Source organism: Podarcis melisellensis, assembly GCF_964234715.1.
Source record: "Podarcis melisellensis genome assembly, chromosome: 2".
Lineage (NCBI taxonomy): Eukaryota > Metazoa > Chordata > Lepidosauria > Squamata > Lacertidae > Podarcis > Podarcis melisellensis.
In genome coordinates this window covers 114,733,490-114,760,038 of record NC_138529.1, presented here as the reverse complement: position 1 = coordinate 114,760,038, position 26,549 = coordinate 114,733,490, and the positions used below count along the sequence as shown (strand labels likewise).

At 47.8% G+C, this 26,549-nt stretch overlaps 1 protein-coding gene across 3 annotated transcripts in view; it reads left to right on the top strand.

The window, feature by feature from the left end:
- LOC309364337 (uncharacterized protein) overlaps positions 1–26,549 on the top strand; it is a 43,801-nt gene that overhangs the window by 14,082 nt on the left and 3,170 nt on the right. For 2 of the 3 annotated variants that reach the window (XM_081901364.1, XM_081901365.1), the window contains exons 2-10: positions 2,832–3,762; positions 6,618–6,717; positions 7,690–7,784; positions 11,006–11,096; positions 14,801–14,905; positions 15,485–16,132; positions 16,835–17,263; positions 23,304–23,720; positions 25,260–25,880. In XM_081901364.1, the coding sequence (XP_081757490.1) occupies positions 3,076–3,762; positions 6,618–6,717; positions 7,690–7,784; positions 11,006–11,096; positions 14,801–14,905; positions 15,485–16,132; positions 16,835–17,263; positions 23,304–23,720; positions 25,260–25,880 (3,193 nt within the window). In that variant the 5' untranslated portion in view covers positions 2,832–3,075. The remainder of the gene's footprint in view (positions 1–2,831; positions 3,763–6,617; positions 6,718–7,689; positions 7,785–11,005; positions 11,097–14,800; positions 14,906–15,484; positions 16,133–16,834; positions 17,264–23,303; positions 23,721–25,259; positions 25,881–26,549) is intronic. The other variant, XM_081901366.1, reaches the window with a different exon arrangement.

Genomic DNA, 26,549 nt, shown 5'->3' with positions numbered 1-26,549 from the left:
ATCCCACTACATTTCCCCCATTACATTTTTTCTTTTTTCTTTACTTCCCCCCTTTTATGCCCACTTGTGCTCTAAACATCTTGGAACGTTAAAGCAAGAGGGATGTGTTCCATGAGGAAACACTTTGGATTTTCCTGACAGGTTTTTTCTGGAAAGTACAGATAGTGAGTGAGTGTCTCATCTTGACAGGAATCCTGTTCCACAGAACAGGCCACCCTTTCCCAGACTTCGACTGTGAAATAGATTTACCTCACACAATTCACAAACATCACTTCATTTTTTTAATTAAAAGGGGGGTTGTGGGCTTGTTTTTAAGAAAGGAACTAGGACTATTTCCAAGTGTTTTGTTTTTTGCTGATAACTGACAGGGAAATGTAGAATAAACAGATTTCCAAATGTTTCCCGTTGTGTTCATACGTGTCACTCAAAATTTGTTACCTAGGGGCATTTGGATTTCAAACCTTTTCAGGTTATGGTGTGCTAGCAGGCTTGGAAATAAATAGTTGTTGGAGATCTTGAAGTTGCAGTAACTTCCATCTCAAAATGGAAATGGTGGCATTGAGGCCTGTTTTTCCTAACTGACTTGCTTTCCTCAGCTCTGGTTCTCCATGACGCTCTTTCATTCTTGGCCAACAGTTGGCCCAACAGGAATAGTGTTTTGGGTAAAGCTTTTAATAGGATAGAGGTAAATTAGTGGAGGTGTACTACAAAAGGTATTGTGGTTTGGTGAGGGGGATAGCACCCTTTGTTGTTAGTGCAGAAGGAAATCTTGTGGCTGGGGTGGAATATTTTTGAAGAACCAGCTAAACTCCAAAGCAATACATCAATAAACGTGGAGTCCCTGCAGTGGCAAAACAAGCCTCCCTCAGATTCTCCCCATCTCACAGCACTGAGGCTGTTTTTTTAAATCAGTGACCCATTTCTTTGCCTTTTCCCTGGCAATGTAGAATGCCCTTACCTCTGTTGTATGTGAAACAGCAGCTATCAGTTGCTTCAGATTACAGTAGCACCTCCGGTTATGAACAGGATCCATTCTGGAGGCCTGGCCGCATCCCGAAAACTTCGTAACCGGAGGTGCCCTTCTGTGTGCATGCACGGCACAATTGAGCACTTCTGCGCACACACGCGCAGCGAAACCCGGAAGTATACACTTCCAGGTTTGCCATGTTCGCAACCCAAGGATTATGTTACCCGAAGGTAACGTAACCTGAGGGTCTCCTGTTCTTGCAAAGACATATCTTTTTGCTTAGGCTTTCCCCGGCATATTACTGTATTTCTCTCTTCATCCTGCATTTATTTGTTTCTAGAATGCTGTTTTTATGATTCTGGTTTTTTTGTACTTGTGTTTTAGGATTCTTTTTAATAAAAAAAATACTAGGTGGGCTTATAAATGTGTTTCAGATAAATAAAGTAAATTATTGAATCTGCTTTCAAAGCCGCTGAGGGTGCAAACATTCAGCAGCTGTGAAGGTTTCAGCCACTAGATGAAAAAGAAATGTGTAAAAAGCATCAGAGCAGAGCCAGTGAATAAGAGAAAACAAAATGGCTGCTCTTGTCTTCCTACAATTGCCAGTGAAAGCCAAGAGCAAACAAAGAGGAATTGTGCAAGGGAAGCTTTTTCCTGGTGTGACGAATTGTTCTTTGCCTGTTTAAAAGGCAATAAAACTTCTCAGCCAAACAGAGACAGAGGGTTTAAAACTATTGCCTCCTACACATTACAGGAAGTCATCCATATTGCACATATAAGACAAGATGCAATCTATAAGTTTGCTAAATACCATTATATGTTAAATTTAACCTTACTCCAGCACAGTCCTAATTTCTGTGAAAGCTTTGTACAAACTTCTATTTTTAGCGGTTTTGTCCATATGTCTGCAAACACTTATTCAGTAGCACAGTACACCAGTTCAATTTCACTTTGCTGAATCATATACGCGTTTAAACTTAATGTCAATATGTTTTGTTCTCTTGTGCATCTCTGCAAAGCTAATACATGCCTAATTGTACACTTTTATAGCATTTTGCACTTGCATGCCTATGTCAGGTAACAGGCTTTTAAAGCAAGTTACCTCATGACACGCAGGGGACAGACTTATGCACTTGAGTGCTACAGATTTATGCCAGATTCTGCTTCTTGCTAAACCAATCTATGATTGATTACACATGATCACTATGCTTGATGTGGACTTTTTGTCACTAAGATCAGAACCCCAATCTGCATCAGTGAAAACTTTCAGCTCATCAGAACCTTGTGCTGAGACTTTTAAATTGCGGTCGACTGTGCTGTTCGTGTATCTGATTTTTTTTTTTTTTTTTTTACTGCACACCAGTCTTTTTCAGTAGGGCAATCTTCTAAATATTCCTACTGCCCTGCTTATATCAGTTCTTGAAATATTACTCGAAATGCACAGTGAACTAATTGTGCATCTGTACCTTTCAGGCTGTTGAAAAGCTTTGCTTTCAACATTTTTCTGAAAATCAGTTACCATAGGAGTTTTAACAATTTACAATATGCCACGCCCAGTGCTTCTAACGATGGATCTTGCCTTTTAATTCAGACAAAAGCTTTCATTGCTTTCATCTTTACTTTTTCAGATTCAGCATTCTGATCGGCTTGTGAATAAAAACACAATGTCATCTACATGAAACAAAACCAGATGCCTGCAGCTGTACTATGGGAGGGGGAAACTATTTCTGCCAACTTGGGGAGAATTAATCCTTTTTTCATGTTCCTTAGCAGGGAGGTGTACTTCAACAACATCCAGACAACACCATAAAATGTGCTGCTGAAATAAATAATAAAAATTAAAATGCCTTTTTCCTTCATGCAGGGAGGAATTCCACTTAACTTCCAGAAACTCGGCCCCATCCCCTCTGGCCTCTTCTTTAGATGATGGTTTTGAAGAACAGATGAATTGTTGATTGCCGTGGAAGTTGCTATTGAAATATTGGCAGGACCAACCTTTTAATATCGCTTCGCAGGTGGGGCAGGCAACCCAAGACAAGGACAATATCTCAAGCTATCAGCAGGCACATAGCTGTGAGATTTGGGTTTCCTAAAAGCAAAGAGCAGATATGGAGAAAGCTTCGGACGGCTCGGGCAAAGTCCCCCAAATTGTACAGGTTATGTATTTTAAAGGGCCCCAAAGGCCTGTTTCTCAGCCGTCTGGAACTGGGCTGCCCCAGCAACAGGAAGCTCAGTGGCAAGAATTCCTGAATGCACTGCAGCCGCCTCATGCGGGAAGGGCAAATTCGTTGCCCATGGAGCAGGTGCCATGGGACGACGCCAGGACATTCCTCTCCGCCTTTGAGCAAGTTGCCGAAGCCTGCCGGTGGCCGCGAGAAGAGTGGGTGGGCCGCCTCCTGCCGGCGCTGAGAGGCGGTGTGGAGCAGTTCTTTTGCCAGCTGGATCCCAGGGACAGGACTGACTTCCTGAAGGTGAAGATCGCCCTCCTTCGAGCAGACGCCATCCGCAGGGAGTCTAAGCGCCAGCACTTCCGACAGTGCCGCTACCAGGAGATGGAAGGGCCGCGAAGAATTTACAACCAGCTGAAAGAACTCTGTCGCCAGTGGCTGAAGCCGGACAAGTACACGAAGGATCAGATCCTGGAGATGATAATCCAGGAGCAGCTTCTGGCCATGTTGCCACCTGAAGTCCAGAGCTGGGTGAAGGAGTGTGGGCCGGAAGACTGTATTGAGATGGTGGCTCTGGCAGAGGATTTCCTGATGGGGCGCCGCTCTGCCAGGGCATGGGTCAGGCAGGTGAGAGATGCGTATTTAATACTCCTTGAGTGCCCAGCGGGTGGGGAGTGTCCAGAAGAAAATGGCCTGTGCTGTGCTACTATACATTTACCACTTGTTAACTCCCTGCCTGTCAATTTACAGATTTTTTTTCAAGGTGACTTACAGGCAACATCGCGTAACAAAATAAGCCAATACCCCCAACCCAAGTCATCAGAAGCCTCCCAGTATGGCTGTTTGTGGTAGATGGTTGTGTGGGAGTGAGGAGACAGACCAGCTAAAGCAGGCTTGGTGCTCCAGTGCCTGCATATATGTTTCAGACAAATTTTTAAACCTGTAATCAGAGCTTGCATAAAAGAAATCTTTGGTTTGATTTTGATTTGTCTTGTATTAAGCAACTTGGAGGGAAATGGCTTCCTCCAGATCACTGGTCTTTGGCTTGGCTCTCTCTCACTCTCCTTGCACCTACCTTACACTGCAGTGGGAAGTAGATAGCACTGTTTTGGGGGGAGGGGGAGCAGCCAATATGGCCGATAGCCAGGGGTGATAGGAGTGTAGCATCGGGAGGGCCGCGGGTTCCCATGATGTTCCGACTTTTTGAGCTGGCAATACATTGCGACTCGTCGGCTGCCACCAGCACAGCGCACCTCACCCTAGGGAATCGCAATGTATTGCCAGATCAAAGTGGCCTTGATCAGCTGAGAGACAGGTGGTTTAAGGAAGCCTTATTCACAGCTGATGAAGCCCCCTGCCTCTGGCTCATGCAAGCTGAAGGCATGGGGCAGCTTGTTTAAACTGCTCTGCTGAGGGGCACATGCGCAGCTGCCTGCACCTCAGCAGAACAGTTTAATGCCCCCCCCCCCGGCTTGATCATGATGGAATAACGCCTGCCCGGGAGCATTGCTAGCCTCCCAGACACTCCGGGGCGATTAATCCGGTGGTCACTCTCTGGCTGGAACCCAGGAATTTTTCCTCAGTCCAGAGAGAGCGATGAATAAGCGACTTCTCCCTTCTGAGAGAAGCACGCTAACTTCCTCCTGGCAATGAATCAGAAGAAAGAGAGCAGTTCGTAGACTTTAAGCTACTTTATTAAAACTACATACACAAGCACACACATGACTGCACGCCTTGAGCAGCCCAGCTTCTGAGTCTCCAACTCAACACTGCTTCAGTCCAGAAGCGGAAGGACTAACTGTAGCTCCACCCCAGTTACACTCAGGACTGCCTGAGAACTGGCTCAGACCTCCTTTCTCACAGTCAGCTACATCACCTGATGTAAACAACCTTGTTGCCCTTGCTGCTTCCTGGCAGCTTGTGGGAACTGAAATCCCAACAGATCAGCTATGGGGTGGGCAGGTGGCTACCCGCCCCTCAGTTTTTCAAGCCCCTGTACCGCTCTAGCTCCCTCAAGCAGGAGTGGTATAGGGTAGGATTAGGCAGTTTCAGACATCACGATATATCAGTACCTCACAATGATACATCACAATGTTGAAAACCACCTATTGCTCAGCCGTAATGGAGAACCTGTAACCCACCAGATGTTGGACTCCAGCTCCCATCAGCCAGTATGGTACTGGGCTGGGGGTGATGGGAGTTCGTAGTCCAGCAACATTTGTAGACCCTCGCAGGTTTCGCCATCCCTGTGGCAACACTTGTCTGGAGGACTAAGAAAGTAGAACCAGTGAAGTCAGTTGGCTCTACTGATACTATCCTCCTAAATTAAGTGGCAGAAGAACAAGGTCTTGCCTATGAGACTTATCCAGATCTTACTGCTGTTGGCCAACAATGTCCAAACTAAAAAAATAATGGAGGTGGAGGGAGGTGGCAGCAGAAAAGCTTAAGAATGTGCTCCTTGGATAATTGAGCTTGGTGGGATACAGTGCTACATTTTAATATTGATACTGACAGGAACTGGATGATAGTGAGGGTCCTCTTGTGGGAGCATGCTCCCCTTTCTCCCTTGCAGGATGGAGAAGCTGTTCTTATTTATTATTTAGTTCATGAAATTTATATGCCGCTCAGTTTTAGAGGACAGCCTCAAAGCTGTTTACAAACAGATCATCGTTAAGAAAAAAACAATAATTTCTCTCATCAACTTTCTAAGTATATCCTTCCAGTAGCACCTTAAAGACCAACTAAGTTAGTTCTTGGTATGAGCTTTCGTGTGCATGCACACTTCTTCAGATTTCGTGTGCATTCACACTTCTTCAGTGTGTATCTGAAGAAGTGTGCATGCACACAAAAGCTCATACCAAGAACTAACTTAGTTGGTCTTTAAGGTGCTACTGGAAGGAAATTTTTTTGTTTTGACTATGGCAGACCAACACGGCTACCTATCTGTAAGTATATCCTGTCATCTGTGCACTGGTGATGCCCCAGACTTGTCTTGCTGTAGTCAATGTTTAGTAAACAAAAGCTACCGTTCTTTTGGAAAGAATCAAGACGGTATTTAATATTTCCTGTTCATTCCTTTTTGCAGTAATAACAGTAAGCCGTAATAGCCTGGTGGTGGTGGTAAAAGAGCCCCACTAATTAAAATGGGGTTTTTATTAGTCTTTGGTGCACTGGTTAATAATTTGCAGATTTAAAACGTACAGTCCAGGTTAACTGACTTCAGGTTGAATCCAGACTCAAGTCATGCTTGAAGTAGACCCGCTGACTGCAGTAGTCACCTTCCCTGTTGATTTCAGTGGGTCTACTTGTGAGGATGAGCGAATCGGGCACCAGCCCTTTGTGCCTGCATTGGAGTAGACAAGGCAGCCACATAAATTAAAATGTTTTCAGTTTTGACCAGAAAGAAATGGAGGCGAGAGGACACCACTGTGGTGCCGTTTATCCGTAGCCTTCCAATGATTCATCTTTGTTGCTTTGATCAGGTGCCAGCCACAAGCTCCCGGGAGGCAGAGGTGGCTCTGCCAGATGCCGCTCAAAGACAGCTCTACGCGGGGGTCAGCCCGAATGTCATGTCTGCAATGGGTAAGGACTTGGAGATGCTCTTCCTTTTCTGGCAGCGTGGAATAGAATGTCCTAAATAATCCACCCCAATATGTTTCAGTTTGGAATAAATGGTAATCCTTGAAACTATAGCAACTGCATTGTGCTTCAGCTTTATTTATTTTAATACTCATCACTCCACACTTGTAGTAGTAGGAACTGTGATACTTTATTGAGCTCTCCTGTTGTCTTTCTCTCTGCTGCCTGCAACCTGGGTGTGGGGGGTTTGTATATTACGGCTGTAAAGTTTTACTAGCAATGAAAACGAAAAATATTGCTCAGAAACGGTAATAGAAAAGAACACAACCCTGTGGGCTGCACCACTCGAGTTACATTTTCATTGCCTGTTTCTTGCCTTCTTCCACATGTTATAGGCTGAAGGAAACCTTCACCCCACAGGCTCCCCATTGCAGATGTTCAGCACTCAGTGGGGGGGCACAGGGACATGATAGAGGGGGGGCAAAAGGTCTCATCCCTGTTCTCCCCTCTATGTGTGAGGGGCACCACACCTGAAAAAGATAGGTGAATGAAGGGATAGAGGAAACCATTCCACCTGAAGGCCAAGTTTATCAAATGCTTTAGAATAGGATGAGATTTATATAGAAATTTGTCCACACTACCCAGATGGCAGGAAGAAAATATGAGTTGATCTAACAATATTAATGCATGGTTTTTGTTGTGGAATGGGTGAGGGCAGTGAGAATACTGGGAAAACCATTGTTCCTCTTCCCATTATTATACCAGTTAGTTGTTGGGAATCAGAAGTGCAGCACTCAAGCCCTGTGGGAGAGGCTGTATTGATCATGTCTTGTTTGGGTGATTCCCATTGAGGCACCTGGTTGGCCACTGTGAGAGACAGGAGACTGGTCCGGATGGGCCTTGGATTTGCTTAAGCCAAGCTGTTCTTAATTCTTCTTTGTTTTTGACACCTTCCCCCGCTCCTGTGTTTTGCAGCCAATGAAATGGCATCCATGAGGAACTCTGCTATGGCAGTACCTCCTGTATTAACTCCTGATGGACAGGGAATGACTGGTGTTGGGCCAACTGAGGTATGTGAAAGTTTGATAATGGTTTCATTCAAGGCCTTTTTTTTTGGCAGGAACTCTCAGGAGCAGAGTTCTGGAACCTTTTTCCCCCTCGAAAAAAATCCATCTTATTACAGTCGTACCTTTGTTCTCAAACAGAATGCGTTTTGGGAGTCCGTTCAGCTCCTGGAACCATTCAAAAACCAAAGCACGGCTTCCGATTGGCTGCAGGAGCGTCCTGCAGCTAATCGGAAGTTGTGCCAGACATTCGGCTTCAGAAAAACATTCAAAAAATGGAACACTCCCTAGTTTTGATCATTCGGGAGCCGAGGCGTTCGGCTTCCAAGGTACAACTGTATTATTATTATTTAATCTTGATTGGCTGGCTCTCCACTCAGCCAATTGCAAGTGGGCAAGGGCCCACCAGGGCCTAGCAGTCCTCTTTTTCACCACATGCATTTTCCTGAAGCAGTCCTAGTTTGTTTCCGCTGCCAGCTGACAATTGCTAAGGCTCCAATTTTGCACGGTAGCCTGCGATCCAGAACTCCCAGATCAGGTGAGCGTGGTGGTGAAACAGCCTGAAATAGAACAGCCACGCTGCATCAGCTGGATTTCTCGACCAGGAACGACAGACACGTTAGACCTCACAACATTACAGCTTTTCATTTCCACGGTCCGGGTGCTATGCACCTTCAAGGAATCTCCACTCGACTGGTGGATCAAATTCTTCTGTGGTGTACACATGGTGAACCACTTCAATCTTCCACAAAGGTGTGCCTCCACCTCAGAATCTAGCACAAAAGATTCTTGAACCTCTGCTCTGGAACAGCTAGTCACCATCTCTGCGCTGAAGCTCTGCATCTCTGGCCTTGCTTCATGTCGCAAATGCCGCAAACTGTCCGGGCTTTTGGAATCTCGCCCAAACTTCTCACAGGACAAACTTTCCACAGCTTCGACCACAGCAGCGCCACCTGCTGGTTGCAGTGATGGTTGGGATGACGTCACAGTCAGTTCCCCTTGTCCTCCTTCCATTCTGGAGAGTCCTCCCCCCGAACAGGAAACAATGCAACTTCCCTCCAAACACGACTGGAGGAAAAACGCCCGCCCGGGAGCTTCCCAGACACTCTGGGGCCATTCTCCAGTGGTCACTCTCTGGCTGGAATTCTCCCTCAGTCCAGAGAGACTGTTAATAAGCGACTCCTCCCTTGTGAGAGAAGCACACTCACTTTCTCTTGGCACCGCATTACAGAAGAAAGAGAACAGTCCGTAGTCGACTGCTACTTTATTAAGACTGTACAAATCATGTCTGCTCGCCTGAGCAGTACAGCATAAGAGTCTACGACTCGACTCTGCTTCTATCCAGAAGCAGAAGACCAACTCCCAGTAACTCCACCCGGTTACACAGAGAACACTGAGAACTGGCTGAGACTTCCTGTCTCACACTCAGGGACATCACATGATGTCAGCAATATAGCTGCTTGCTCGCAGCTGGTGGGAACTGAAATCCCAACACTTTTGGCCTCAGGAAACAATGCCTCCCAGATCATGTGGGCATCTGAGACAGCAAAGTCCAGCCGGCATCTTCAATAGTCCGTCGCCATCTTGGAACGTCCAAGTGTGTCGCAGATGAAATTCCTGCCGAGCGCACAGTCTGGCTGTTGGCATCAGACACAGCATCAAACTGCTTTTGCAGCTTTAGGAACAAAACCACTGCTCCTCCACATTCCCAAACACACACAGGGAATGCATCAGAAAATTCTATCTTCTCAAAGTTCATGCCTGCTACTTCAACGCAGCACCGGGGAAATTTCCCGCTCCACCATACCTGATGTTTCACATCCAGCTATTGTTTTGGCACAGCTTGCCGCTACGCAAATCTGCTTCATAAGCATCGGTGTATTTCCTCCCTTCGTAGCACATAAATCAGGGCTACATTCTCGGCAAAGACCTGCCACATCAGGCATCTAACTCAGGGACTTGGGATTCTACCCTTCCAAAAGGTTCATTTCGCAGCTTAGTCCAAGCGAAACAACCTTTACTGTCCTTATCAGACGGCTACAAATCAAGCCTTCTTCGTGCGAGAGCTGCTTTGGCAGCTGCACAAAACATTCCAGCCTGCCTACATTACTTTTGTTTTCAGGCACAGGCTTTTTTACTCACTGTCTGTCTCCGAAGAGGCTTGCTTCATGCTGCCGGTTCCAGGAGACCCCAACTGGGACATAAACAGCCTTCCTCTGCTGGCACTGGGTCTGTGGCCCCGATCCCTGGGCCCATAACCGTTGTCAGGAGTTCAGCCTACACTTGAGTAGGACCCTGGAAGAGACACATGCCCGACTGGCATGTTCCCCTCTCTCCTGGTCTTTCGGGAGCTTCAAAAGCTTTCTTCAGCCTGAACATCACAGCGACCTATGGCAACCGACACCGGCACACTTAGGGATCTGCAGAGTTAGCACATCTGACAGACCTCAGCAACTCAGCATTTTGGCTAATCTACTTTTATTTACATATAAACACATGCAGCACTGCAACATGGCTCCCTCTATCTCTAGCATCAGACAGCAAAGAGAAAAAGAACAAAGGACAATAGTCCCACTTCACGGAACACAGTAACACAAACATCCAGTTTCTGTCACTTCCCACTCTATGGAGTCAAAAGAAATACCGTCATGTGAAAGACAATAATCCTATGACTGCAAGCATGTAGCAGGAATTCTAACACCCCACCCGCCGAGAAAACCACTGGTTTCATTGGCTAGAGGCAGAGCTGTAGTCTTCATTTGAGGCTGGAGGTCACTGCAGAGATCTGGCAACTCAAGGCAAAGGGCTTTTTTCCTTGGTGGCTTCTGAGATACAGACTCTACTCCCAGGGAAGTTTTTCTGGCGCTTGCGTTGTTACTGTTTTTTAAGGCACCAGGTTAAGACGCTTTTAATTTCTCAGGCATTTTAAAACAAAATTACTTTGTAGATCTAGTGGGAAAGGAACCAACATTTTCTAACACTGCAGCTGTCTTGTCCATTCTGCCGTCTGGTAAAAAAGCCAAACTCCAAGTATAAGTGGCAATACACTTCCCTTTGGTGTTTTCTGTTAGTATTGCAGGAGTTTGGAAGAGAAGTTTTTTCACGCTTTCAGTGCTTTCGTGTTTTGTGTGCCACTGATGGCCCATTGCCAACTAATAAATATGTACTTCTTGAGACTGGGCCTGAGGCCTGCGGGAGATCTGAGAAAGTTTGCTTTCCTGTTTCAGGAGCCTGAGGATGTGAAGAATGTGCTACCTCTCCAGAATCCTCTGCACTTAGCAGCAATGCAGGAGAACGGCAGTAACGCCAGTGTTTCTGGTGAGTCTCTAATCCAGGGGTCCTCAAACTTTTAAACGGAGCCCAATCACCGTCCCTTATACACTGTTGGGGGCCGGACTATAGTTTGGAAAAAATATGAACGAATTCCTATGCACACCACAATTTTTTTTTGTAGTCCCAAAAAACAAACAAACCAGGAAAAACAATACAATATTTAAAATGAAGAATGATTTTAATCAACATCTCTTGCCCACCTCTCCGCCCTTCTGCTTGGGCCAGCCAGGCACCTCTGCACCGGCGGTCGGGGCACGAGAAAGAGGCGAAACACCACCAGGAACCTGAGGTTTAAGGTGTTTTCTCGCAGGAAAGATAACTGGGGGGCGGCGGCATGTGTGTTAGGAATAAGGTGTTGGAACTGTGGGATGGAAAGCCAACTGGACAGGGCCCAGCTGGAGCGTCTGCCTTCTCAGCCTTGCCGCTGCGGAGATCCATCAGTCCTCCTCCAATGTGTGCCTGCGACTCATGCTTCTGTGCCTGAGCACATATTACTCAGCAGAGTAAACACACAACAGATCTGGCTCGAGGCGTGGATACTAGGCTACATTTATTGTACATAAATCAGGACATGGTTCTGGTTCAGGTTCACTAATTGGGGCCGTCCTTCATGAAAGAGTGAAAGGACCAGCCCTGCCCCCTCTCCAGGGAGGGGGGGGAATCTCATGACCATCTATTCTACGGCCCCGGCCGCCTCCCAAAAAGGGTGCTGGAGACACTCAGCACCAGGCTCCATGATACCCAGGCACCCCACCCCCGTCTCAATGGAACTTACGAGGCATCTCCTCAGGCAGACATTTTTGGGTTTCGGGGGCCTCAGCTCCGCCATGATCAAGGTTCCTGCTCTGTATCTCTCCGCGCGCGGCGGCAATGGCAACAGCAACCTCAGCAGCAGCGCTGTGAAGAGAGCAGTGGCAATTAACCCTTCTCTGCCCGACAAGTACTGCTGCCACTGCCGCCTTATTGAGGCCAGCGGCCCTCATTTTGTCTCTGTGAGGTAAAGACCTGGAGCAGGGAGAAAGCGGGCGCTTCTCCAGCGGTCGGCCTCGTCTCCCTGCCAGGTCCCACCCGTCTCTTCTCCCCTCAGCGAGCAAGGAAGCCGGAGCCAGGAAGCCCAGGTCGGCAGGCGGCCCTGGTGCTACTTCGTCCCACAGGAGCGCTTAAGGACCTGGTCTCAAGCCGGCTTCCTTGGGAGTAAGCACCACTCTGAGCAAAACGGCAGGCCGGGTTTAGGAACCTCGCGGGCCGGATCTGGCCCTTGGGCTGTAGTTTGAGGACCCCTGCTCTCCTCTTTTGGGGTATGGTGTGATCTGCAGAGTGGGTTAAGGGTCTGGTTAAGGGTTATAGGCCTTCAGGCATTCATGAATTAACTAGGGCTCTGTCCTCAGGACTGAAATTTGCACTCCACCTCAGCCCAAAGAGATGAAAGTGGCAGAGTCGTCAATTATACTGCTTTATTAGAAGAAAGCGTAGACTTACAATACAGCATGCAGAGCCTTGTTGCCTTTACAGACTTGTGATTGACACCAGAAAAGCAAGCATACGCCATGACATGTCTACAAAACTTGGCATTCAAATACTCTTGCACAACACAATAAAAAAATGTTATTCAACGAACGGAATACTGGAACGCCTCCATGCACTGACATCTGCATGCAGAGCCAGCAATTGTAAAAGTCAGTGTTTGCTGCGAAATGAAGGGTCCAATCTTGTTACAAATTTTCACTGCCCCCAGTGGGAACTGACGACAAGTCAAGCCCCAAGTCCATGTGAGGTATAGAAACAGGCACAGGTATAGGTGCAGCCAGAAAATGAGCTTCAGGACCACCAGGTGCCAGGCATGTTTTGCAACAGGCAACCAGCCTTTTGCGAGGAAGTGAAGATGTCTGGTTGCCAGGCTGGCAACTTACATCTCCTTCTGGCTGGCTGGCTCTGCTGCGATGCCACAATGGTCAGCTGATCTATGGGGCAGCGCTGCACCAAGTGAATGCCTCTTGGTGCTGTGCGAGCCAACTGATTCATGCAGCAGCGCAGCAGCAGAAAGATGCAGCGCGAGTCCCTGGGCTGGCTCTGAGGGTGTGGGGGGAGAAATGCCTCCTCACCCAGCACCCAAGTTTGATTGCTGCGGGTCGGGGAAAGTGCCACTTCCCCCACTGCAGCACGAATCACCTGTGAAAAGGACAAAATGGCAAATAGATTTTCTGTTTTTGTACCCGTAACCCAAGTTCCAGCAGCCATGTGGTGAATAGCTTTTCTATCCTAGTTTCTAACACTGCCCAGGACCATCCGCGGTACAGTCATACCTCAGGAAAAATGTGCTTCAGGTTGAGCGTTTTCAGGTTACGCTCTGCGGCAACCCGGAAGTAATGGAGCGCATTACTTCCGGGTTTTGCCGCATGCGCAGACACTCAAAATGACGTCACGTGCATGCGCGGAAGTGGCAAAATGTGACCCGCACAGACACGCAGTCACGTGTTACTTTCTACTCAGGATGCGAACGGGGCTCCGGAGCGGAACCCGTTCGCATCCAGAGGTACCACCATAGTTGTACCTTGGAAGTTTGAATGGAATCTGTTCCGAAAGTCCATTCAACTTACAAAACGTTTGGAAAGCAAAGCGCGGCTTTGGGAAATAGTTCGGAAACCGGAACACTCACCTCCGGTTTTCAATTTAGGAGTCGAAACAAACGATTTCCAAGGCATTTGGCAACCAAGGTTCAACTGTATATTTTAAAATTTAATTTTTATTAAGTTTCCAAATTTTAACAAATTGATCCAAATTATTAAATTTTATACAATTTATATACAAACTCCGGCTAGCCCTAATCCCAGCAGGGGATTACTCTCTTTTCCACTCCTGGTGCAGACCAGAGGAATGAATGAATGAATGAATATATATATATATATATATATTTACAGAGCATAAATAATTGACTCCCCTCTCTCCCTCGATATCAGATAACATCATAATGCCAGCACATGGTTCTTTCATTTTGCAGGAGCACCCCATAATTAATGCCAATATTCTAAATTCTTGATGAACCCTGCACAAATCATGTTGCCGACAGGCTCATTAATGGTGGAGACACAAACTCCCAGGTCGCGCCTGCTCTGCCTTTCAGTTTGGCAGACGTGGGCATAAGCAGCACAGCGGGATGCAGTGAACTCCCCTGAACCCCCTGAGGGTGGAGTATTGCCAGGAATTTTACCTCATAAGTCCTGGCTTTCCCCTGCTTGAACCTCTCCTTCGCCCCGGAGGGCAGAGGAGAGCTAGCGCCATGAATCATGGGTGTGGTCAGAAACCCTACGTTTTCTTGTAATGAAGCATGAGAACGGATCACACTGGCGTTTTTGACATCCTTTGGTATCAAACCAGTTCCACAGGCCCTCCTTTTGAGCTGTGGATCAGGACAAAGCACAAAATCACTTTTATCTCCATATTGAGTAAACCACAAGCTCATCACTGCTGTGTCACAGAAAAACCTAGAGGTTCAGTTTGGGCGTGGTCTTGTTATCCGTTTCTTGAATTCTCAAGTTCTGAAAGCAGAAGTCAGTGAATGCCATGCAGATGAGTTAGAAAAGCCCAAGCGCTCCTGATTCCATATGCTGATTTTCTTTACGTGTTCTCTTTCTCTCTCTCTTTCTCTTTCTCTTTCTCTTTCTCTTTCTCTCTCTCTCTCCTTATCCAAGAGGGCCTGTTTCCCGCACCTGAGATGAACGCTCTACCTCAACATCAGGAATCCATTTTCCCCCAGCAAATGGACTATGGGGCCACTATTCTGGGCAGTCTCTTGAGTAAGTGAGAAAGAACTATAGAATGGGAAATGAAGATAAGTCAATGCAACAGGGCTAACGGGCACTGTAGTCCCATGATAGTTTTCCCCTTCCTGAGGAATCATTCAGTTCTGCTTTAGCTGTGCTTGACTGTTCCCAGCAAAGCAACAAAGGCAGCAGGATTTAACCCTCCCTCGTTCATCTCCTCAGAGAAGTGAATCAAACAACTACTTGCAAGACTGCATGTTCCCCATGTCTGTTCTAAAAGGCTATAGGGCGGCAGGCTAGGAACACCTCCCTAGATTCTGGAAGGTCAACACGTGTCTGAGTAGACATTACCCTGTTGGATGTGCCATTGTTGTGGGAATTCTGGAAAAAAACTTTCAGTTGGAAAATTTCCCTCTCCACTAAACTCAACGCACATCTGATTTAGCAAGTTTATTTGACTATTTAAAGGGGGGAGGTATGTTAATTGACATGCTAATTTTACATGTTGTATACATCTGAAACATTTTCCCAATTGCTAAAAATAGCAACGTACGAGTACCAAGGCGTTTGACAACCAAGGCGCGACTGTATATTTTCTCATCTTCTGTCCAGGTGATAGACTTCGGACCAAGATCAAAATGGAGAATTCTGATGATGATTTGGAGACGGAATTCAGCTTTGAGGGCTTACCAGATGAACCTGCAGAGGGTGATTCGAATACCGAGGTTTCTGACCCGAGTCCTGAGGGGAAAGAAGATGAGCAGACGGGGAAAGGCAGTAAACGGAAGAGGAAATGTGTGAGGAGGAAAGGCAGATATTACCCCAGGGAGAAAAAGCACATTTGTCCTGAGTGTGGGCACATGGCCTATTACCTTTCGGATATGGTTAGACACATAAAAACCCACTTGACGAAAGGGGCCTACAAGTGCCTAGAGTGTGGGATGACCTACAAAGAGAAATCATCTCTGGAGGCTCACCAGCAAGACCACATGGCCCAAGGTGATGCCAGCAGCAGCCAAGGTTATGGGGCAGCGACCTCAAGTGCCCCGATGCATAAAGAGCACACGTGCCCCACGTGTGGACAGGTCGAAGCTACACCAGAGTGTCTCTTTGAGCATATGATAGCCCACCTGGAGGCAAGGCCTTTCAAGTGTCCAGAATGTGAAAAAACCTTCCGGTATAAGTCGCATCTTGCTCTTCACCAGGAGATGCTACACTCTCAGCAAAAAAATGTTACGGATTACCGCAGGATGCCCAGAGGTAGGTCTCTTATTTCAATCTGAGGCTTCCTGTGCCTGTTTTGATGTTGCTTAATCCTGTAAGTATTCTGCTGCTGCTTTTCCTCTGCATTTTCATTGCTTTACAGCAGAGCTTTCCGAACGGTGTTGTGACACATTTGTTGGCTACAGTGCGTAGGTATGTCGTGAATGCTACCTGCACTCCTCCCAGGGGGCTGGAAAGGGGTTAGTTGAACCTCTAGTTTGCTAGTAAAACTAAATTACTGTGCATGCTAAAACTACGTCACTAGCATGAAAAGTTTGGAAAGCGCTGTTCTACAGCAAAAGCGGGGAAGCTTTGTAACAGGGGCTGAAGTATCTCTGAGGGAAGCCTGTCAGACGGAGCGTGTCAGCACCCTTTTTCTGCCACCCTTTCCCCTCTCTTTTCCTCCTTGCCCAGCAGATTCCCAGGGTGGGGGCAGATTGCGCTTTCCAGAGACACAAGCTGATTGCCTGCAAAAGGGCTTTTGAAACAGCTATGAGGGCCGAAGTTTCTCACCATGTGATACAGAAAGTTGGGCTGCTAGCGGGGCCGACTTTCTAGTGTAGTTCATGCTTTGGCCTTGTGTGTGTGGTGCTCCCTGTGGTTATACAGTCTTCCGTGTTGTGATACCGTTTGTCTCCTCGCCGCCACCTCCGTTCACATCTTCCAGGGGTAAGAGGTCCCCTCTCTCTCTTTTTGCAGCCGCCCCTGGGCCGAGCACGGCTGAAAACTCTCCTCTGCTGCTGCAGCCCCTGTCTAGTGCTTTGACGAGTGCCGAGACCTATGGCGCTAGCTCCCCTTCAAAGCTGCTGTTGAGCCAATCCGAAGGAGAAGGAGTGCCTCTTTCTCGCTATGGGACAAAAACAGTGAAGGTGGTGCTGACCAAGTTTGCCAAACTCTGCAACGGGAGGAAGCACACCTGCCCTGAATGTGGGTTTGTCTCTGATAGCTTAGCGGGCATCATTCAACACAGGAGAGTCCACACGGAGGAGGTGCCCCATAAATGCAACAAATGTGGGAAATGCTTCAAGTCATCGTCATACCTCGATAAACACTGCAGCAGAAATACATGCCAGCAAAATAGCCTTGTTCCAGATGCCCCTCTCGAAGACGGCCAGGTGTCATACGAAGGTGAGCATAATAATTTGGTTGGTCCCCAATAATGTGCAGAATATAGGCATCCCCCCACTTGCTGTTATGTCCCTTGGCTCCACACATGTATTTGAAATTGCGTAAAGTGGGGAGGGTGCTCTTGAGAGAGGCTGTCCATCCATCCCACCTGCCTGCCTCCCTGCCTCCAGGGATTGGCAAGTTGAGCTTGGGGGTTCGTGGCAGGGTGGGTAGCTATGCTGCTGTGGGGCTTCTCGGGGCTCTGTTAGTCTCGGTTGTTTCTGGAGACAGTTTTCTTTTTATCTAGTCTCTCCCTCCACCCCCTTTGCCTACTTGTGGGGCGATGAGGGAGAGCAGAGGGACTCAGATCCTGCCTAAGGAATAAAATTGGCACGTGCAAGCGAGGAAGGGGTGGGCCAAGGCACGAAGCACCCCCAAAGCGACAGCTCTGCAGGCCAGGAAGAAGAAAGTGAAGGAGGGGGTGTGAGTGGGGGTGGCAAGACACTTGGAACGGCTGTGCAAGCTGTCGTCGTCCCCCCCCCCCACTCTCCAGCGTTCTCCTCTTTTTGTGCTGTTTTGGTGCCTTTTTCTGGTTTAAATCCTCGGTTAATGATACGTGCCTAGATAAGTGGAATGTGTTTATGTGGTGTGGTGTGGTCTGAGGTCAGTTTCACAAGAGCAGACAGAACTGCAAGCCTTCATGGAAGCATCGTTGCATGTGCACTTTCTGCTTTAGTATAAGGTAAAGGTAAAGGTACCCCTGCCCGTACGGGCCAGTCTTGCCAGACTCTGGGGTTTGTGCGCCCATCTCACTCAAGAGGCCAGGGGCCAGCGCTGTCCGAAGACACTTCCGGGTCACGTGGCCAGCGTGACATCGCTGCTCTGGCGAGCCAGAGCCGCACACGGAAACGCCGTTTACCTTCCCGCTAGAAAGTGGTCCCTATTTATCTACTTGCACCCGGAGGTGCTTTCGAACTGCTAGGTTGGCAGGCGCTGGGACCGAACAACGGGAGCGCACCCCGCCGCGGGGATTCGAACCGCCGACCTTTCGATCGGCAAGCCCTAGGCGCTGAGGCTTTAACCCACAGCGCCACCCGCGTCCCTCTGCTTTAGTATACTTGCGAGCAAAATATCCGTTGTGTGGGGAGAGATCCCATATACAGTGGTACCTTGGCTCTCGAACTTAATCTGTTCTTGAAGTCTGTTCAGTTCCTAAAACGTTTGAAAACCAAGGCGAGGCTTCCGATTGACTGCAGTCAAGCAGAAGTCGTGTTGGACATTCGGCTTCCAAAAAGCGGCCGAAAACCAGAACAAGTTTTATCAAAATGTCAGTACGTTGTAAAAATGCGCGCCAAGCTTGCAGGGGCTTTCCTTCCCCAGCCAATCAGGCAGTCCACTTCTATGCAAAAAGTAAAAAAAGAAACTTAATATAAAAAACCACTGCGCGCCCCCCCCCCCATTATATCAGGGATGGGTGGAATTAACTTACACTTAGCAGGGAAGGTTTGAAAGCAACTTTAGGACTTCTAGAAAAGCACCGTGCAAATTGCGTCTCACCACAGCCGGGAGGGGCTTCCTTTTTTCATCCCGTCTCACACTGAATGGTTTCCAAATCAGTCCAAATTGTTCCAAATTTAAATCTTCTGTTTAAATTTCGGCTTTTTATGTCCTGAAGAGTCTGCCACTCAATCCACTCTGAGCCAGAAGCTTCACTTTGCGGAGATAGCAGTGGATCCCAGCACTCACACCTCAATCCCGTCTTTTCTTCTCCACTCCTTACAGAGCAATCCGGGAGATGGGAGAGATCACCCAGAGTGCAGCCAGATCACATGCACCCAAAATAAACCCTTTTGGGGTTTTTTGAGGTCCACAGCGCCTTTGTGTGGCCTCATATCCCCCCGCAAAGCTCAGATCTTTCCTGGAGGGCTAGATCTGTGCTCCATGGTGATCTGTGACAAACCGGAAGTCCTTTTCCTTGTCTGTCTCTTGCCCACCCCCCGGATTTTTGCTGGAAGTTGTCGTGCCTTGAGCAGAGCTGATATCCCAATGTTGTTCCAACAATTTCTCCCTCAGTCAGTCCCATACAGTGGTACCTTGGTTCTCAAACAGCTTAGTTGTTGAATAAAACTGCTGCTGAACGGTGAAAACCCAGGAGTAGGTGTTCCAGTTTTTGAATGTTTTTTAGAAGCCGAACATCTGATGCAGCTTCCACTTGAGTGCAGGAAGCTCCCTGCACCTTGGTTTTCAAACAGTTTTGGGAGTCAAACAGACTTCTGGAATGGATTAAGTTCCAGAACCAAGGTAACCACTGTACTCTGTTTTTATCATTTTAACATTACTGGGCTACAAAATTCACTCTATCTGTGTAGCTGGTTTTTAGCCGTTTTTTTTCCAGCTCCGGGAGGAGAGTGATCTGGCATTTTGCCAGTGTACTTGGCAAGCTTCCAGATTCCGTTCATTCCCCCTTTACACCAAAAATAAACTAGCCTTCCAGGTTACATACTCACGGTGTGATAAATTGCATAGTCCAATTAACTCAAATTCCGCATGCCTTCCAAATGCCATTGTTGCAAAGTGGTATTCAACGCAATCCAATTAGATTTCTCCCATGCTTAGTCCTGTGCTTCTTTGTTATGCATCTTTAACAATAGCTGCATAAGTTACTCGATCTCCATCAATATCCTTTTCCACCATTTTCCTCCCAACATAAGAAAAGTGGTCTATTATCCTGCCAGTGCATTTGGCAAGCTTCCAGGCTTCCTTCATTCCTCTATTTCACAGAAGATAAGAAGGCTTTCGGTTCCATACTCCACTGTGATAATTAGCAGTCACCCCCCTTTTTTGTTCACACAGTTCTATTTTATATTGTATTCCAGATCTGCATCTCTGCAATCCAGTTCCTTATTTTTAACTTGCTTATTAAAAATTGCTTTATCTTTCTAGAGAAGGTTGCCAAATCATAAATATAAAAGGAAAAAGCTTTATTTCAAGAAACCAAAGGCTCCCCCACACCATCTTTTACACCGAATAAAGTCTTCTTTCAAGTTCAAAGCTTAGCAACCTTGCAGCTGCTTCTGTTATGCAGTTTATTATCTCAACATTTCCGGCATGTGCCTGTACATTAGTCCCAATTAAACTAATTAACAGGAGAACCTCTGCTTCTTAATGGCGACGTAGGAGGGTTATTGGCAGATGAAGCACTTTTGCGCTCAGTGTCTCTGCCTCTTGCATTCCATGTTGAAGTGAGAGCCAGATACCAAAACACCTGCGACTGAAGCTCCTCCCCCCCCTCCCTGAGGGGAACTTGCAAGGATAATTACCCTTGATCATCCTTGGTTTTTCCTTTGTCGACAATCTCCTGCAGTCCTGGGAGCTGTCTCCATTAAGGCACTGGAACCAGAAGCCTTGTGACCTTGATCTCTGATTGTGCAGGAGAGCTGAGGGCATTCCCTTTCTGCCTGCTCCCCAGGTAGCCTTTTGAAGTGCTAAACAAACTGCAAAGATGCTCATTCACCCTTGATCATTCTTGGTTGTTCCTTTGTCTACAATCTCCCGCTGTCATGGGAGCTGTCTACATTAAGGCAATGGAACCAGAAGCCGTGTGACCTTGATCTCTGGTTGTGCAGGAGAGCTGAGGGCATTCACTTTCTGCCTGCTCCCCAGGTAGCCTTTTGAAGTGCTAAATGAACTGCAAAGATGCTCCTGCACACATTTAAATAGATGCTTCTCTCACAGGCAGGGTTGAGAGGGGGCAGGAAACATATTGTAGTTTGTAAATAGAGTAATCTTGCTGGAGAAGCTGTTTCTTCTGATCACACAGAAGATACTCACTTTGGAGAAAAGGAACTACTATGTGGAAAACACCATTTAAAGCAGAACTTTCCAAACTGTCACAATGTTGGCTGCAGTGTGTAGGTGTGTTGCACAAATGCTCCCTGAGCTCCTCCCAGGGCTGGAAAGGGGTTAGTTTAGCCTCCAGTTTGCTAGTAAAACTGAATTAGTGTGTCACAAAATGATGTACAGTGGTGCCTCGCAAGACGAAATTAATTCGTTCCGCAAGTCTCTTCGTCTTGCGAGTTTTTCGTCTTGCGATGCACGGTTTTCCATAGGAATGCATTGAAAATCAATTAATGCGTTCCTATGGAAACCGCCTTCCCCCGACCTCTTCTGGCGGGCGGCATTTTAAAATCGCCCGGGACAGCGGAGGACTTCTCCGCTGTCCGGGGCGATTTAAAAGCCCCTGTGAAGGCAGGCAGGGGGGACAAAGACTTTTGCCCCCTGCCTGCCTTCAGAAGAGGTCCAGGACAGGCTTCGCGGACCTCTCCGCAAGCAGCGGGAGCGCTCCTTGCGGAGAGTTGCCAGCGCGCCCAGGCTTTCCCGCCCCGCCGCCGGGCTTCGGGACATCGTTCCGATGCCGGGCGGCGGGGGGAGGCTTTCTCGCCCTACCGCCCAGCTTCGGGACATCGTTCCGATGCCGGGCGGCGGGGGAGGCTTTCCCGCCCCGCCGCCGGGTTTCGGGACATCGTTCTGATGCCGGGCGGCGGGGGAGGCTTTCCCGCCCCGCCGCGGGCTTCGGGACATCGTTCCGATGCCGGGCGGCGGGGGGAGGCTTTCTCGCCCCGCCACCCGGCATCGGGACGATGCCCCGAAGCCGGGCGGCGGGGGGAGGCTTTGCCGCCCCACCACCCAGCTTCGGGACATCGTTCCGATGCCGGGCGGCGGGGGGAGGCTTTCCCGCCCCGCCGTCGGGCTTCGGGACATCGTTCCGATGCCGGGCGGCGGGGGGAGGCTTTGCCGCCCCGCCACCCGGCATCGGGACGATGCCCTGAAGCCGGGCGGCGGGGGGAGGCGTTCCTGCCCCGCCGCCCGGCATTGGGACGATGCCCCGATGCCGGGTGGCGGGGGAGGCTTCAAAAGCCGTCCGGGGGCTTTTAAATCGCCCCGGACAGTCCCGGGGCGATTTAAAAGCCCCCGGTTAGGCAGGCAGGGGGGCAAAGACTTTTGCCCCCCGCCCGCCTTGGGAAGAGGTCCTGGACCTCTTCCGAAGGCGGGCGGGGGGCAAAAGTCTTTGCTCCCCCCTGCCTACCTTTCCGGGAGAGCGGAAAAGGCCTTCCCGCTCTCCCGGAAAGGCAGGCAGGGGGGAGCAAAGACTCTTGCCCCCCGCCTTCGGAAGAGGTCCAGGACCTCTTCCCAAGGCGGGCGGGGGGCAAAAGTCTTTGCCCCCCCTGCCTGCCTTCAAAAGCCGTCCGGGATAGCGGGAAGCGCTTCCCTCCTATCCCTGACCGCTTTTAAAATGCTGGCGGTGGGGAGCAAAGCCTTTCGCCCCCGCCGGCCTTCCTGGACCTCTTCTGAAGTCCGGAGGGGGGGGGAAAGGCTTTGCTCCCCACCGCCAGCATTTAAAAAAAGGTCCCCGAGATTTCCCTATGGGCTTTCGTCTTGCGATGCAAGCCCATAGGGAAAATCGTCTAGCGAAGCGTCGCAAAAACCGAAAAACCTTTTCGTCTTGCGAGGCATTCGTCTTGCGGGGCACCACTGTATATGTATGTCTAAAAAGTATGTCATCAACATGAAACGTTTTGACAGCTCTGCTTTAAACTGATGCATATTCTATTAAATGGAATCTTTTTGAAATACAATAGTACCTCTGTTTTTGAATGTAAAACCATTTGAGTTCTGAAACGTTCAGAAACTGAAAACTCAATATGGAAAACTCAGTACTGAAGCTGCGTGGCATGTTTAACTTCTGAGGCCCGTATGAAAACCAAGATGTTCGTCAACAGAGATGTTGGAAAACCGAGGTACCACTGTAGAAGAAAGGATATAATTGTATGATATTTTATGTGCAAGGGATGCAAGTATGACCTATCAACGTTTTATAATTCAAACTACAATTGGGTCGGAGGGGGGACTTTTATATTTCTACAGCATACTTGCCTTTATATACACCTATACCATGTCGTCTCTGATGGGTTGTTGTAACCCATCCTTGTAGGGGCACATTTCTCTAACGCCTTAATCAGACCGATATGCCCTGTCTTGTATTTATTTGCCTTTCCTGCAGGTGTTGAGGACCCTCTGCCCACAATTAAAACGGAGGAAGAAGAGTTTGAGATATCCCCAGAAGGTCTTACATTGAGTCACGAACCTGCTTTGAGCGAACACCCAGGAGAGGGCAGTTTGTCCGCGTTAGCTGCAATGACAAGTTCAGCTAACTTTCAGAAAAAGCAACACACTTGCCCACAATGTGGGTACAAGGCTAGGAGTTTAACAGACCTTGTTTCCCATATGAGGAAACATACTGGAGAAAAGCCCTACATGTGCTCTCGGTGTGGAAAAACCTTTGCATGGAAAACGAGCCTTAGGAAACACACATTATATATTTCCTGCTCAGCAAAGAAGCCTGTTCCTGACACCTCTGTTTCCAATACCCCTTTGGTTCCCCAGATTCCTGTGGCGGAATGTGACGTAACACTTGGCGGTGAGTGCTCTTCTACGGTGAATCATTAGATATTAGAGGATTGGGCAGATTCTTTTCCTAACAGTTGCTGGGAATACAGCTTTGAGGTTATACTTCTTTCTTTTTTGGCAACCGATCTGTGTATAAATTTTATGAAATAAACCAAATCAGATAAATAAGAGAACAAGCCCCTGCCCCAAGGAGCAGAATATTTTACTATTCTAAGTAAGCTCATTTTTTTGCCTCATACTGGTTTGCTAAGTATCTTGCCTCTGCCACAAACTCGTTAAGCAGCCCTTTTAGGCAAGACACAGTTTGTGTGTGTCCTTGTCCTTTCTCTGCTTCCCATCAGCAACATGGGAATATTGATCACCTCGCCTTGTAGGGTGTCGTGAGGCCTGTACCAGGATCATGTTTTTGAGCACTTTCCTGTACACCAGAGGTTCCCAAACTTATTTGGCCTACTGCCCCCTTTTCAGGAAAATAATAATAATAGGCACCCCCCCCCCCGTTACATCAGTAAGCATCATTATACAACAGATGAAATAGGTATGAACAGTTTTTCAAAACTGGACAAGGAGGTGAACTAGGCCCCGTGATTAAAAAAACCCATGGGGTGGACTGGAGTGAAGCCTGTCATCTCAGTCCATTACGCCCCATGGGCAGAGTTGGCACTGTAGCCCACCTGCCGTTGGACAAATAAGCAGCCAAGCTATGATCCGCTTTCTGGGCCTTCTTTATGTTTCCACTGCCACCTTGTTTTTATCCAACAGCCCCAATTGTACCCAAGCCTACTCCCTTCCCCCACCCTGGATGATTCCAGAGTCCCCCACAGTGTGGTATTGCCCACTTTGGGAAACACTGATTTACACCCTTCTTTACAAATGGATTTTTAAAAGCAGATTAATATTTTAGGTGCAATCAAAAGTGCTATTACGTTGAAAACTTTTGATTGATTGATTGATTGATTGGTGTCTGCGTACACTCCAACACCTAAATGGGATTAAGCTCTCTAGTTTACTTCCATGGGGCAGGGAGAAAAGGACCCATACAGTCAAACCTTGGTTTTTGAACAGAATTTGTTCCGGAAGTCTGTTTGACTTCCGAAACGTTCAGAAACCAAGGCGTGGCTTCCGGTTGCGCAGGCACAACAATAGCGATATCGGAAGCCGCATCAGATGTTCAGCCAAACAACCAGAGTATGAAACCATGTTTTCGAAGCTGGAGTTCTAAACTCTGCTTACACTGACAGTGGTTTTATGTTGCACCCCAAAGCCACAACCCTAGCTCATTCCTGGTTTGTTTTCATGCCTCACCCCAGAGGCTTGCCTGGCTACAGCAGTGTGAGGCAAGAGCAGGTAGAAAACAAAAGCAGCCGTTTGCCGAAAGATGCTCCAGTTTCTTCGCTTGTCCATGGGACTGTCCTTCACAAAAACCATGGAGAGTGTAGCATGTTTGTAGCTCTTGGCTTTCAAAATAAGGGGGCCAGGGGTTATATAGCCTCTCTCCCGACCCTTGCGGCAACAGCCCTATATCTCAATTATCTCTGTATCCTGACAGATGAGGAGGAGTTAATTAACATCCTGGCGAAGAAAGGTCAGAAAAAAGGAGTGAAAGTGCAGGAACTCCCCAGAAAACCTTCGGGTGGCGGATCTCAGGCTCAAGGTCAGCAAAAATCGACTCACAACAGAGAAACCAGGGCTGCCAAGAGGAGCAAGTATCTATGGATGGAAAAGAACATCCAGTGTCCTGAATGTGGACACAAATCCTACTATATCTCCGACCTGCTGAGACACCAGAAAACCCATGGAGGCGAGAAGCCCTACAAGTGCCCTGAATGCTGGAGAGCTTTCTCTGACCCTTCTGCCTGCAGCAAACACTACAAGACAGTCCACCAGCCTGACACTCGTTCTGGTGGCAGGAAGAATCCCGTCAACAGAGCACGGGGCCTTCAGAAGGAGAAGAAGCACACGTGCGGCAAATGTGGGCATGAAACCTACAAATTATCAACCCATCTTATCCATATGAAAAGCCACGTGGGTGACGGACCTTTTCCCTGCGACAAGTGCGGGCTAAACTTCACTTACAAGTCGAATCTTTCTCGGCACAAAAAGTCCCACGAGGAAGATCTCTCCAATGCCATAAAGAGCTCTCTCTCTGTACACCAGCAAGTTGCTACAGGTGAGCGCCGTATGATTTGAATCAGGAAGGGTTTTTAAAAATTAATTTAAAAAACACAAACTGCTAATTATCTCTGTTTATGTTTTAGTGGGCTTAACAGAAGAAAGTACCCTAAGAAAAAGGAATCTCATAAAATCTGTTCCCATCCCATCCCCTGCCCACCCATATTATAATTCATTCCGCGAGTCTTTTCGTCTTGCGATGTTTTTTGTCTTGCGAAGCACGGTCCGTCGCAGCTGCGCCTCTTCAAGCGGCTTTAGGAAAAAAGCGAACAAACTCGCAAGACGTTTTCGTCTTGCAAAGCAAGCCCATAGGGAAATTCGTCTTGCGAAGCGACGCAAAAACCGAAAAACCCTTTCGTCTTGCGCGTTTTTCGTTTTGCGAGGCATTCGTCTTGCGGGGCACCACTGTATTTTGTTTTGCAAAAATTATTTGAAGTTCAGATTTTAATTTGGGGGCACTGTTTTTTTTTAATCATCTCTGTACTTCCCCCACCCTTTTTGAAATTTTTGTTTAGACTGTCCCCTAACTGCATCCATCATTTTTGCCAACTCAGTGTAATCAAATAATATTTCTTGCTCTTTTTTTGTTGGTACTGTTTCAGTTTTCCAGTTTTTTGTAGTTAGTATTCTTGTTGCGGATGTTGCGTAAAGGAACATTATCTTATTT